General features: G+C 38.1%; 1 protein-coding gene across 8 annotated transcripts in view; it reads right to left on the bottom strand.

Annotated features, from left to right (window-relative positions):
* ENOX1 (ecto-NOX disulfide-thiol exchanger 1) overlaps positions 1-12,097 on the bottom strand; it is a 362,324-nt gene that overhangs the window by 40,611 nt on the left and 309,616 nt on the right. For all 8 annotated transcript variants that reach the window (XM_039382917.1, XM_039382918.1, XM_039382912.1 and 5 more), the window contains one exon: positions 2,190-2,374. In XM_039382917.1, coding sequence (XP_039238851.1) covers positions 2,190-2,374 — 185 coding nt within the window. The remainder of the gene's footprint in view (positions 1-2,189; positions 2,375-12,097) is intronic.

Here is a 12,097-nt window from a genome sequence, read left to right as displayed (position 1 = left end):
AGGATAAAAGGGAATACAGGTCTTTTTGTTAAATTATTTATATTCAAGTCCCAGATATATATTTAATATTTCATAGTGAGACTGATTTCCATAGATGCTGAGCACCTGCTATACTGATGGATTTTAGCTAAGGTTGTCATCTCTCAACATTTACAAAACCAAGCTGAGATAAAACTGAGTCTACCTAAATCAAAGGTTTATTTCTAAATATTCATGCATGAACTGCATGAAAAGCACAAAGGTTACGGGATGTCATGACTATGGCTAATTATTGAAATCCAAAACCATCATCCAGCTGCTTAACTGACTGATAATTTCCCACCAAATATTCTGAACTACACCTCCCGTGCTTCTGTGTTGCTGCTCTCCTCAGCGTATTGTCAGACTGGATTATCTGCAGTGTCTTCTCCAGCTCCTTGGGCCATCTCTAATTATATCCCATTGGGAGTAAGTAGGTCTGACCCTGAGATGGCAAACTAGAAAAACTGAGAACCTCACAGCAGAACTGTCACGAACATAGAAACTCTCAGAGGAATAGGGACTACAGTGTCCATGGCTAGCTGAACAGAGTCGCTGTTATTGATTTGCATTATTAACATTTGCTTGAGGTTCAACAGAAATCTATTTATATTCTACAGACTTGATTAGTCTTCATCCAAGACCCTAAGTAGGAAACTAAAATAATGCAAAATGGGTGCTAGGTCTCTAGCATTTTTATTTACTAGTATTTTATGGCCACATTTCACTAATTTTACTAGAGAATTAGCACCAGGATGAAATATCGCACAATCTTTATATATGCTATGTTAAATTTAATAAAACCAGCGATATTTAAGTATGCATTGATATAAGGATAAGACTACAAACAGACCTCAAACTTATCTATAGTATATGGAAACCTCAAATATTTCTGACTTAATTCTGAAGTTTGGGAAAGATTTTATTCTTGAATTATCAATTACTTATTTTCTATGTTTTAAATATTTTGTTCAGAATTATTCCACTATACAATAAACCACCCTAATTTTGTAAAACTCTGCAGGCTTAAAAGAGCTTATGTTCATAGAAATGTATGTGTAGGGTTGTCTTGTGCTCTGCTGTTTGGTGTTAGCTGGGATTTGCAGACTTGCTGGATTCAATGGGTACCGTGATAGCCACGCAATTGCTAACCCAATTGGCAGCTCATACGCCAATGAATATCTCCTGGGTTTTGTCATACAAAAGCAGCTTAGTACAGTCGAGTAGTGGGTACAGCTTGTCCCCTTCTGGAATCTAATAATGGGGAGTGACAAGGAATGCATAAGCAGCTTCAGGGGACAGATGAAGGAAGCAAAATTAACTTCTGCAGTGCCATCTGGAGAAGCTCCATTCTAGATGGGAGCACAATCCAGTGTTTCGGTGAGCCACTGACCTTGGATTTTGCCATGTACCATCCGAACAAGTGCCTGGGCAGGGAAGATGCTGTACACATGCATGTTGAATGAGGGCTGCTCATGTGTTAGTGGATGTCAGACAAAGCAGTGGAGCAGTCTGTATATACTTGCCAAGACTTGCCCAGCACAACGTCAGGAGCACACTAACAAATAGGGGATAATACTTATGATAAACTGACACCTCTTGCCCCTGCAGGGACATACTACAGTTTCTCATTGGTATCAGAGAAAAAGCTTTGCTGCTGCACTAAGCCACTTAAAAAAACTGGCTGAATGAAAAGGTTATGTCCATGGGTCAGCATAAATGATAAGAGCTCAGGAGATAGCACTGATGCTGCTAACCATTTGTAAGTCAGCAGCAGAGTAGTCTGGACAAGCTGGAGGCGTCTCAGTCATCCTCAAACAAGACCAGAAAGAAAGACGCAGATGAATGCAAATGAAGGCATCGCAGAACATTGACTGTGATACACTGGACAAAATTTTTAACTTTTGTGCAAAACTAGGGCCAATTGGATTAAGTGAGGAGAGCAATAGAGTAATTTTCTCCTAACTAGTAAATGCATAAGAAAGTTTCTTGAATGATCAGTGGGTTTACAGTTTATGAATTCCCAAAATGACTATCCCTAAATATATCTCTAAATCCTCCTTCCCTTTCCCCCATCTAATGTCCCTAAAATTTTAGTCTTGAGTACAGCACAGCCCCATGGTACCACTTTCCTAAATTAGAAGACCTGTTCTTCTCTTCTTTAGCAATACCTGCTGCATGCCTTGCATTGTCTGCTGTAGGAACTGCAGCTGCTGGTCCTTTGTAAGGCTTTCTTCTGTTCGAAAGAGCTGTCCCTTCTCCTGTTTCAGGAGCTCCACTTCATTCCTATAAGCATCCAGCTGCCATCGAAGACTATCGTTCTCTTCCTTTAGTGCATACGCTTGGGCAGCTAGAGCTAAGAGAAAATGAAAATGTGAAAAAATCAGTAAAACGGATTGTTTCCTTACAAATAATACAGAGGACATTGTCTGGGGAGATGACAATACAGTTGAAAGCCAGTGAGACGTTTCAGAGCTGAGACAAGACCCAGCAGAGCTGAAAATGATTAGATTCTGGCAAAGACTGTTGCTGGGAAGTTATTTTTTGAGATGGAAGAAGCCATAAAGTGACCCTGGATAATTCAAATGCTACTTGCAATCTGCCTGCTAAATTTAGGCTTATATTTTAGGAAAGAACTGGCATGTGGTTCAAGGGCAAGGCACCAACCAATTTTACAACATTTTCCCAGTGATGTTATAGGAATTGATACAGCCATTTAGTATTTACACTAGCATAGTGGCCAGATGTTCCAATCAGGCCTGTGCTAAGGAATTTTTCAAATGTAAAATTGGTGGATTTAGACCCATGAGAGAGGAAACGCAGATATTTCTCTCCAGCCCTGTGATGAACTACTTCGTAGCAACAGTTATGAGGGACCCTTTAGACAGGAAAATGATGTAATAGAGTAAAATTATATAAAATGCAAATGCTGAAAAAACGTGTTGGCACTACAAGAACATTACTACATTAAAGGCATTGAAAGACACTTAAGTCATTTCCTTAGGAAGCTCTATTTGGCCCCTTTTCAATTTAGAATGGCATTTTTATTATCATAACTGATAGCAGGTGTTTGTGAAGAAATCGATTAGTATGCAGGGATGGAAATTACATTTGCCAAATGACTTGCACAGTCTGCAATATAAGCTAAAATTTGTGTAGCAAAAGGCAGAAGGCTATAAGGCATGTAGTAGGAACATTATTTAAATAAATTATCTGAACATAAATACATATAGGGAAGGGTGGCATTCATTAATTAGGGATGTGGTTATCATCCCACAGAAGAACCCACTCCCGGTAGTATTTATACTTGGAAGTAGCAGTGGTCATTTGGCATAGCAAACTGCCATACTGTACTATTTTCCTTCTTGGAACCTGGTAACACAACAACATTACAGAGCAGCTGTAATTAAAAACAACAATCTACTATAGCCAATTCTATCAACATTCAGTAAGTGAAGCACAGAACTGATTTACATTCCTGATTAAATGATTTCAGACTTGGTATCACAGAATTCTTTCTTGCCCACCTTCAACAGCAATATGATTAAACTCCAAATTATAGGAAATTGTATATTAATTCCATTTAATGTTAGGCACCTCTTGACTAGACCTGCTACAGATAAGAGTCCCCCGTTCCCCCTGATAACATGATTCAGCACATTCGTGAAATTATACCAGCATTTAAATAGAATGTCACAATATTTCAATAGCAATAAAAATGTTTTATCTTTGGTAGGACAAATCTACCTTGATCTCAGATCATTTTTACTAGTTTTAAAATAGTACAAGTGCATTATTCAAAATAAAGTACAGCTAGCTACTAGTCAAATATAGACATGGATTGGTTACTGCGCTTAATTTGGATATTTTACAGAATCTCTCTGGAAGATTTAGCAACAGTAACAGTATTGCTACATCAAATTAAATTGTTCTAAAAAGCATGCAATCATCCTTCCATGACAAAATTTACCCTTAAGAAATTGCAATGATGAGTCCAATGGGCAAATAAGAGAATGAGATTTTTTTTTTATTTTTTTATCTTTATAAGAGCAAATAAGCTATAATAAAAGAAAGGAGGAAAAAAAAAACCACAACAAAACAAGAAAAACGAGGCCAAGCAAATAGAAACCTCAGTCTAACAAAAAGTCAAGTAAAAATTAAATAGTTTGTGTTGGAATGGACCTCTAACAATGGTCTAGTACAATTCACCTGCTATGGACACCTTTCACCAGCTCAAGTTGTTTGAAGTCCCATTCAACCTGACCTTGAACACTTTCAGGGATGGGTCATCCCTAACTTCTCTGGGCAACCTTTGCAAGTGTCTCACCCTCATCCTAAAATATCCTAAAACATTTCTTCCTTATATCCAATCTAAACCTGTCCTCTTTCAGTTTGTAAGTGTTTCCCCTTGTTCTGTCACTACAGGACAAAGTCTCTCTGTCATTTGTATTCTCTTCTACCAATTTGAGTATCATAAAATTTAAAACTTTTTTTTTTATGTAATACTAAATTGTATCTAGAAACTGCCTACCTTTCTGCTCTCAGAACAGGAATGTACTCAAGTTTTTACAGTAGCTCAGGAGCAGTAACTCACCGTAATCTATTCCAGTTGTTAAAAAACTTACAAGAGCAGCTGTACAGGTGAAAAGGCATAAGGCTTCTGTATTTCCCCAGTGAAATGTGGGCTGTGACCCAGATTCAGCTGAGGTTCAGACTGCCCTATCTGTAAAGGCTGCTTGACTATTTTCTGGGTCACAATATAGTCCAACTGGAAAACTCCTCCTTTTCGTTCTTCTAGGTGAGTTCAGGCTATTAAGTGCAGCTACAGACAAAAAGAGATGCCTGATACAGGGGCAGCAAAATAGAGGAAATGAAAAGGGCCACAATGTCTCACAAAAGCAAGTAAGCTGCAAGTAATGAACATATTAGAGTTTAAAAAATAACTCCTCCAAATGGAACAAGTCACAACACACAGAAGCAATGAAGGTAGCCATCCATTTTCCCTGTAGGAATGCAATACAGCTTTTATACTGCTAAACCCCCCTAGAGACGCACCTCTGAAGGCCATTATTAAAAATGCTACTTAAAAATGATATTTAGTATATCATTAATATCATTAATATCATTAATATCATAATAAAACCTATATGACAACAATTACATCGCAGTGCTACCAAGAAGTTCCATCCAAGAATGGTGCCCTACTATTTTTTGCAGAGACCAGAAGACAAAGGCTGTGCTACAAGCTATTTTAATACAAATTGGAAACATCCCAAACAACCTAAAGTGGGAGAATAAGAATACAGGAGAGCTAAGTTTGTAATATTAGGCAGGATTCTCTGAGTTGTACAGTGCCAAGCAAATATCTATTATATAAAAACCTACTATAATTTATTTTAATTATATTGCATTTATATTTATTATGTAGTATATAAAGAAAGGCACTTCATTTAATATTAAAATAAAAATAGAGGAGAATTTGGAGGGGAGGGAATCTGCATTTTAAAAAGTAAACTTTTCCAAATTCTGCATAAATTTTTGCTAAGAGCGCATTGACAAAGCTGATGAATGTAGTTTTAATTGAAAAAGAGAACAAGTTTGCTCATCTCAAGCCATTTTAAGTTTAGTAGTTCAGATATTCATCTATAAAATCCCTCTGTGAGGCAGGCTAAAAAGCGTCTTAGGACAAAAAGACAATGAATGCTGAAAACATTTACAGAAGAACTATATACAAGGAAGCTATATCAAAAGAAAACTCTGACAACAATCTCAAATAACTGCCTGTGCTGCAAGTAGAAGAAAATATTCCTATCTAAACAAACACAGCTGGAAATCAGCTCAATATTTGCTTTACAGCATTTTCACCGAGGGATGCAAAATGATACCTGCCAGCCTCAGAGAAGCAGCTGAAGGAAGATGAGACATATATAAGTGGGGAAAACCTTCCCATTGATATTCCAAAGACTTCCAAGAAGTTAGAGTGAATTTTTTGTGCTGGGGTAGAAGTGTTATATACAATTTGGCAACAGCCTCAGTTGCAAGATAGACTCCCTTCAGTGGTCCTAGGCTAGATCCAAATCAAAACGACACTATTTTTAAAACAAGAAGTGATTGGGTGATGAGAAATCCACTGAAGTCTAAGGACATGCCCATTGAAGGATGTCTCAGAAGAAACAAGCAATTAACTTTATTTTTCCAGGGCATCTGTCTTGGATATTTAGGAGAGTGCTTTGTTTTTGACTAGTACTGATCTGTACTTTTTACTTTTAGCTGATACTTAGTGACTACATTTAAACTAATGCGTAATAACATCCACTGGAGCCAAAGTAGAGTAAGTTTTCACAGGTGATACAAGGTAATTATATTCTTTTATGACCCACATCATGTCATAGTGTCCAGGAAATAAAGTTAGCACCCTACATCTCTGAATGTATGTATTTATTTAGGATATTAGGGAGAATTCAGAGTTTTCTACCAGTTCTAGTAATGCACACCTGCACTGTGTATTTATCACTAGATGATGCCCTAATAACATTACAGTTAACATAAATGACAGTCTACTAATTCATATACTGGGGACATGCTGAGTTTAAAAGCATAGGCAGTAGGTTATATCAAGAGTCTGAAGAAATCTGAAAGTAGTATCTGAAAAACAAATGAGCAAACACTAAAAACAGTAACAGAAAACCTGCCTGTAAATTCAGAGCATAGGCTTTCTGTAGGTCCTCCTAGCAGAAATTTTTCTATAGATTTTATTTCCTATAGATTCTTCTATATTTGTATAGAAATAGATCATACAAAGGAGAACTTCTCTAATGTTTGTCTGCCTTCAGACTTCTGGTCTAATTTCTTCAGCAGAATTTTTCAGAGTTTTTGAACTTTAGCTGGTGTATTGATATAGTGAGGTGGATGAAATCAAAGAAAGAGCACACTCCCAAACCTTCCCGACATGTGAGTTCTACTAAAGCCATTACCCTGATTTTCTGACTTGTAAATAATGCTCCTTTTGATAACATCAACAAGAAAAGCATCAAAACCTGTCAAAATAATGGATATTATGGTAATTTTTTTCATCACTCCCATTGCAGAGCATTTTCAATATCAAAAAAAGCCATCTTGCAAGACCCAACTACTTCTTCAAAGAGTTTTCAGTTTGAGGGACTGAACAAATGTGAGTGGAGAGAAATAAGGACACAAAGTTCACAACTATAAATACAAACAATAAAACTTATCCCTGGCCTCTAGCTAGCCTGCTTGTTTTTCAAATAGGTGAACTGTGAAGCAGTACAACCAGGGGAAAATCAGCAATGAAAATTGTTTCTGGAGGACCTGGAGGGGCATGAATTGTGTTTTAATGCTGTAGAAAACAGGGTAAGTTATGCAATAATGGCATTTGTCATTGGTAAGGAAGGTGATCTTTGCAGAAATATAGTGTGGATGGTCTTAGGAGATAGTGAGTGGCATCACTGCCCATGGCAGGGGTTTGGAACTAGATGATCTTTAAGGTCCCTTCTATCAGAAACCATTCTATAATTCTATGATTATAACTAGATGGCACCACTGGACCCTCACTCTATAAGGCTCTACATAGCGTTCCAGCCCACAGGAAGTTTAATTTCATGCTATAGTCAGAGGATCCCATTATGATCACGCAGTGGCAGGGTGTGTGTGAGGGGATGCCACACACCTCTTGATGTGTGTGGGAAGGTTGTAGGTTTGTGAGGTGGTGGAAAGGAAGGCACAGCCCTCCTTGCAGATGGCAAGCTGGATGGCCTTTGAGGTGGAGGGACACACTGAGCAACTTTGAGAAATGTTAACCTATACCTCCAGTGCAAACTGTCACAGCTGACTGACTCTCTGTATTCTCTAGTAGTTGTCAGCTCCTGGCAGAATGAGTCGAGGCCATTATTATCTGTAACTGCCCAGCTATAGATCCATGTATCTCACACATAACTTTTGTAAACGCTACCATAAAAACTAAACTGAGAATAGGTTTAAGTTAGATGTGCTCTGTACACAGTTCAAAGGCATTTGGGAAAGCAACTATGATGGGATCTTCAAAGAAGCTTTCTGGAAGAGTAAGACTAAGGTACACCTTGGTCACTTTGAAGCATCTTCTCAGCCCACTTTACAACAATGTCAGGATCCTGAGTCATCCAATATCTAAAGTGGTTTTAATTCACTGCCTTAAGTTCCCAGAGGACACTTTCTTTTCTTTACGGACAGTTATTAAATACCTGATCACCAGCATAAACAGTGCTCAGATGCCAGTGATGAGTGCATAGAACTATGTCTGATATTAGAAGATAAAAGCAACATTGTTCCTGTATTGCATTCTTTAACAAATTGTTTCTCTTGTTTTGACAAAAATAGACTATGCCACTTGACTTTTTTAAAAAAACAAACACCCTTTGGTTAAAGCTTGAAAACAGCTAGCTAACTATCCTGAATGAACTCTAAAACCAGAATTAGAATTGTATAAAAATAAATAATTTGGGGCAATTACAAGCTAACCTAGCCATGAACAGTTTTTTCTTTCCCCCTTCAGACATAATGTAACCAAACAATGAAACAATTTCCACACTATTTTCAAATGCTAAGCACACTTCACTTGAATGTCTCAGTACCTGCAAATTTAAACTCTGAGGGCACTAATTATCCTATATGAGGAGGGTTTATTGTCATTAATGTTAGTGGGAGTTAGGCCCCACACACTGGGAGAGAGATTTACTCTTTTGTAAAACCCATTTTATTCAGGTGCAGTTGCTTCAAAGTCCTTCCCTTACCATGCAGCCCAAGTTCAATGCAGAGAAGCTCATTATACCAGTTACAGTCATGATGATACCAGATGTTCAAATTGAACACTTACGAGAATTATTTTCAGGCTTCCTATTCACATAAAACTTGCTGGCAAACAATTAGAAAATGGAAGTATACTGCTAAAAAAAAAAAAAAAAGAAAAAAAGAAGGAAAAAAAGGAAAGAAAAAAAAGGAAGGAAGCCTATGAGAAAGATGGAGAGTGACTATTTAAAAGGGCACGTAGTGACAAGACAAGGGAGAATGGCTTCAAATCGAGAGAAGGTCTAGATTAGATATTAGGAAGAAATTCTTTACTGTGAGGGTGGTGAGGTACTAGAACAAGTTGCCTAGAGAAGTTGTGGATGCCCCATCCCTGGAAGCGTTGAAGGTCAGATTGGATGGGGCTTTGAGCAGCCTGATATAGTGACAGATGTTCCTGCCCATGGCAGGGGGGTTGGAATTAGATGATCTTTAAGATAGCTTCCAACACAAGCCATTCTATGATTCTATGACTATGATTCTATGAAAAGCTGCATCACGTTTTAACTGCAATTTTATCTGTGAAGGAGCAAGATTCAGGATGGGAACAGTTCCAGGCATGGAGGAAGATATACAGCATATACAGGACTTTATTATATGGACTTTGGAGTTTTTATGTTCTTATAAATATACACATCGTGTGTTGCCCCTATATTTATATTTCCCGGGCGTGCCCAGGCATGCCTGCTTTCCTGCTCCCTGCTTCCCCGCTCCCCTCTCTGATTGGCCGGAGAAGCTGCAGAGAGGAGACAGCCTCCATTCGCCCTTTCCTTCCCCGGCTCCTCCCACGTTCCTCCCCCTTTTGCCTGTGTCCCTATCCCGGTTTGTTCCCTTGTTTGTCTGTCTCATGCTCCACTCCATGTTTGGTCCTTTCCCCACCTGAACTGATAAAAAATCCCGTGCACGCCTCAATAGAGCATTCCGTCTGCACCCCTACCTTGCCTCTGGACCCATCCGTACTGTGTCACGGCCCCATCCCCCCTCAGACCATGGCATTTATCCATCCCATCCAGTATAGATCTCTGTCACATTTGAGAAATCATGCCATTTGTCTGAAGAGAGATTTTCTAAGTTTATAAAATTTCTTCCTGCTTAGAAGACATCAGCAATATCACTGCTCTTTCTGAGGTTTACTACACATGTGGCTCACTAGTAATTTATGAAGGCTTATTATTTCTTGTGTAATGAAGCATATCTCTTTGCAAATAGCAGAGAAGGTGTAAGGAAAGGGAGGGCTGATTATTGTCCAACCGGGACAAGTAACAAAAAGTTGTAGGCAAATACTCATTCTGCAGTGGACTAAAAATTCCCCAGAGAGCACTGCCACTAACTCCTGTGGTGTTATGATGAGTCCCATGATATCTGACATTTTATTTAAAGCCCTAGAGAGATCATTAACTGAATACCTCTGCTTTAAGTTTCTGGAATAGTGGCTTGCAAACTTTCTAGACTGTGGATCAGTATTGGCTCTTCCAATTTCACCATGCTCTCACAAGCTGACTTTTAATTAAAAACACTAGCAAGGCAATTTAATCCTGCTGTTTTAGCCCATCCAAGGAATAAAGATGTAGATTACTTACTACAGTCTTGCAAGTGATTATTGACTCCAGTGATCAGTTTGGGAATATTGATCTAGATCTCATGGCTGCAGAAAACAATGATCCAACTTTCTCCAAATGGCTGCAAAGATGGAAGGCTAATTTCCCTCTTTAAGCCAATCTTTCTACCCTTGTCTTTATATCTTCCTCTCTTTTACCTCTGTACTGGCTCTGTTCAGTCAGCTCTTAATGTATGAGTCCATCTAGTTGTTCATTTGTAATTCCCACTTACCTGACATTTCCAGATGTTTCCCTCACTCCTACTCATTTTGCAGTACATTCTCCAGTCCCTTGTTACCCAGTCCCAGGTAAATTGCAGCACTAACTGTTTTGGACTTTTCCTACAAAGATATCACATCACGTTACTGAGAGGAATATTTAGAATTTGGAAGAGACCACCTTGTTACAATAATATCAAAGCCTGATACATTTTAGGTCTATTTTACTTGACAGCATCTCTTTGGAGAACAGGAATCTACATAGCTTGTAAATGATATTTTGCTAGCTAGTCTGCCCCATTGAGACCAGTTTCTCCAGGTTACCTCTTTAAAGCAAAGGTCCCTTTTAAACTCTACATTTTGGGCTGCACTACTTCTACTGCCACCCATGATATGTACTAAGCCCAACTGACTTGGTGTATATATACGGTGAGACAGGAAAGAGAAGAGTCGGCTTTGCACAGACAGCTATGATGGGTGGACTTTAGTTGAGCTGGTTAGGAAGCAAGACATCACAGGAACATATAGGCATATAAGTGATCAAAAATACATGCAATTCTCAGATATTTACAAAATTCAGTAAAACCACTTCTTTTCTCTGCTTATTAGTGTATTTGATTTGTGATGAGGTGAATTTTTCTGATACTTTATGTTTACTGATAACTGCTGCTCAGTTAAATATAATTAATCAAGTATTGAATATCTTTTAGTGGTTCTACTTTTTTTCCTAATTGAGAAATAGGACTATTACAGCACTTTTACAGAGACTGTGCTTTAAAGATTCTAGCAAAGAAGTTGCTTTTTCCTCTAATCAATATTAAAAAAATTACTGTGTTCCTGTAACACTAAAAATGAACACAGGAAATCTTAGTCTTGAAGGTGAAGGAATATGTTCACTCAATTAAGAAAAGTGCTGTTTACTAGGGAGATATCAAGTGGCATTGATGACCATCTCCCACATCAGTAATGAAAAATGCTGTTTGTATTAATGGTGCTTTGCAACTGAGGGTACAGACATTTGAACTCTGCATAGCAGAAGACATGCTGATGAATGCTGTTTCATATGCTATGTTCATCTTATATATATTGCATAAATTGATTGTATGTATGTGTGTACATATGATACATAAATCACTTGGGATATTTAAGCATTATTTTACATAGGTGGCCCACTGATGGTTACTTCTTAGGAGTCAAAATGCTTGCTATATTTTTACTCAGACTTAAACAATAAATACTGGCATTTACAAGATGCATGGCTGCATCACTGCTGTTGGCATTTGAACTAGGAATTGCATTCAGGCCCAGTACCCCTACAACAACTTGAAAAAAATCTGTAGGATTTATGAAGAAAATGCCATTGCTTCTTGGAAACAAACTTGGCAGTGTGCATGTGAATCCCTCAGTTTGTCACATTCATTAGGG

The sequence above is a fragment of the Pipra filicauda genome, unplaced genomic scaffold (genome assembly GCF_003945595.2).
Source record: "Pipra filicauda isolate LSUMZ 115617 unplaced genomic scaffold, ASM394559v2 scaffold28_size6257848_pilon, whole genome shotgun sequence".
Classification (NCBI taxonomy): domain Eukaryota; kingdom Metazoa; phylum Chordata; class Aves; order Passeriformes; family Pipridae; genus Pipra; species Pipra filicauda.
Note: the sequence above shows the minus strand (reverse complement) of the source record. Positions and strands in the feature narration are given on the sequence as shown.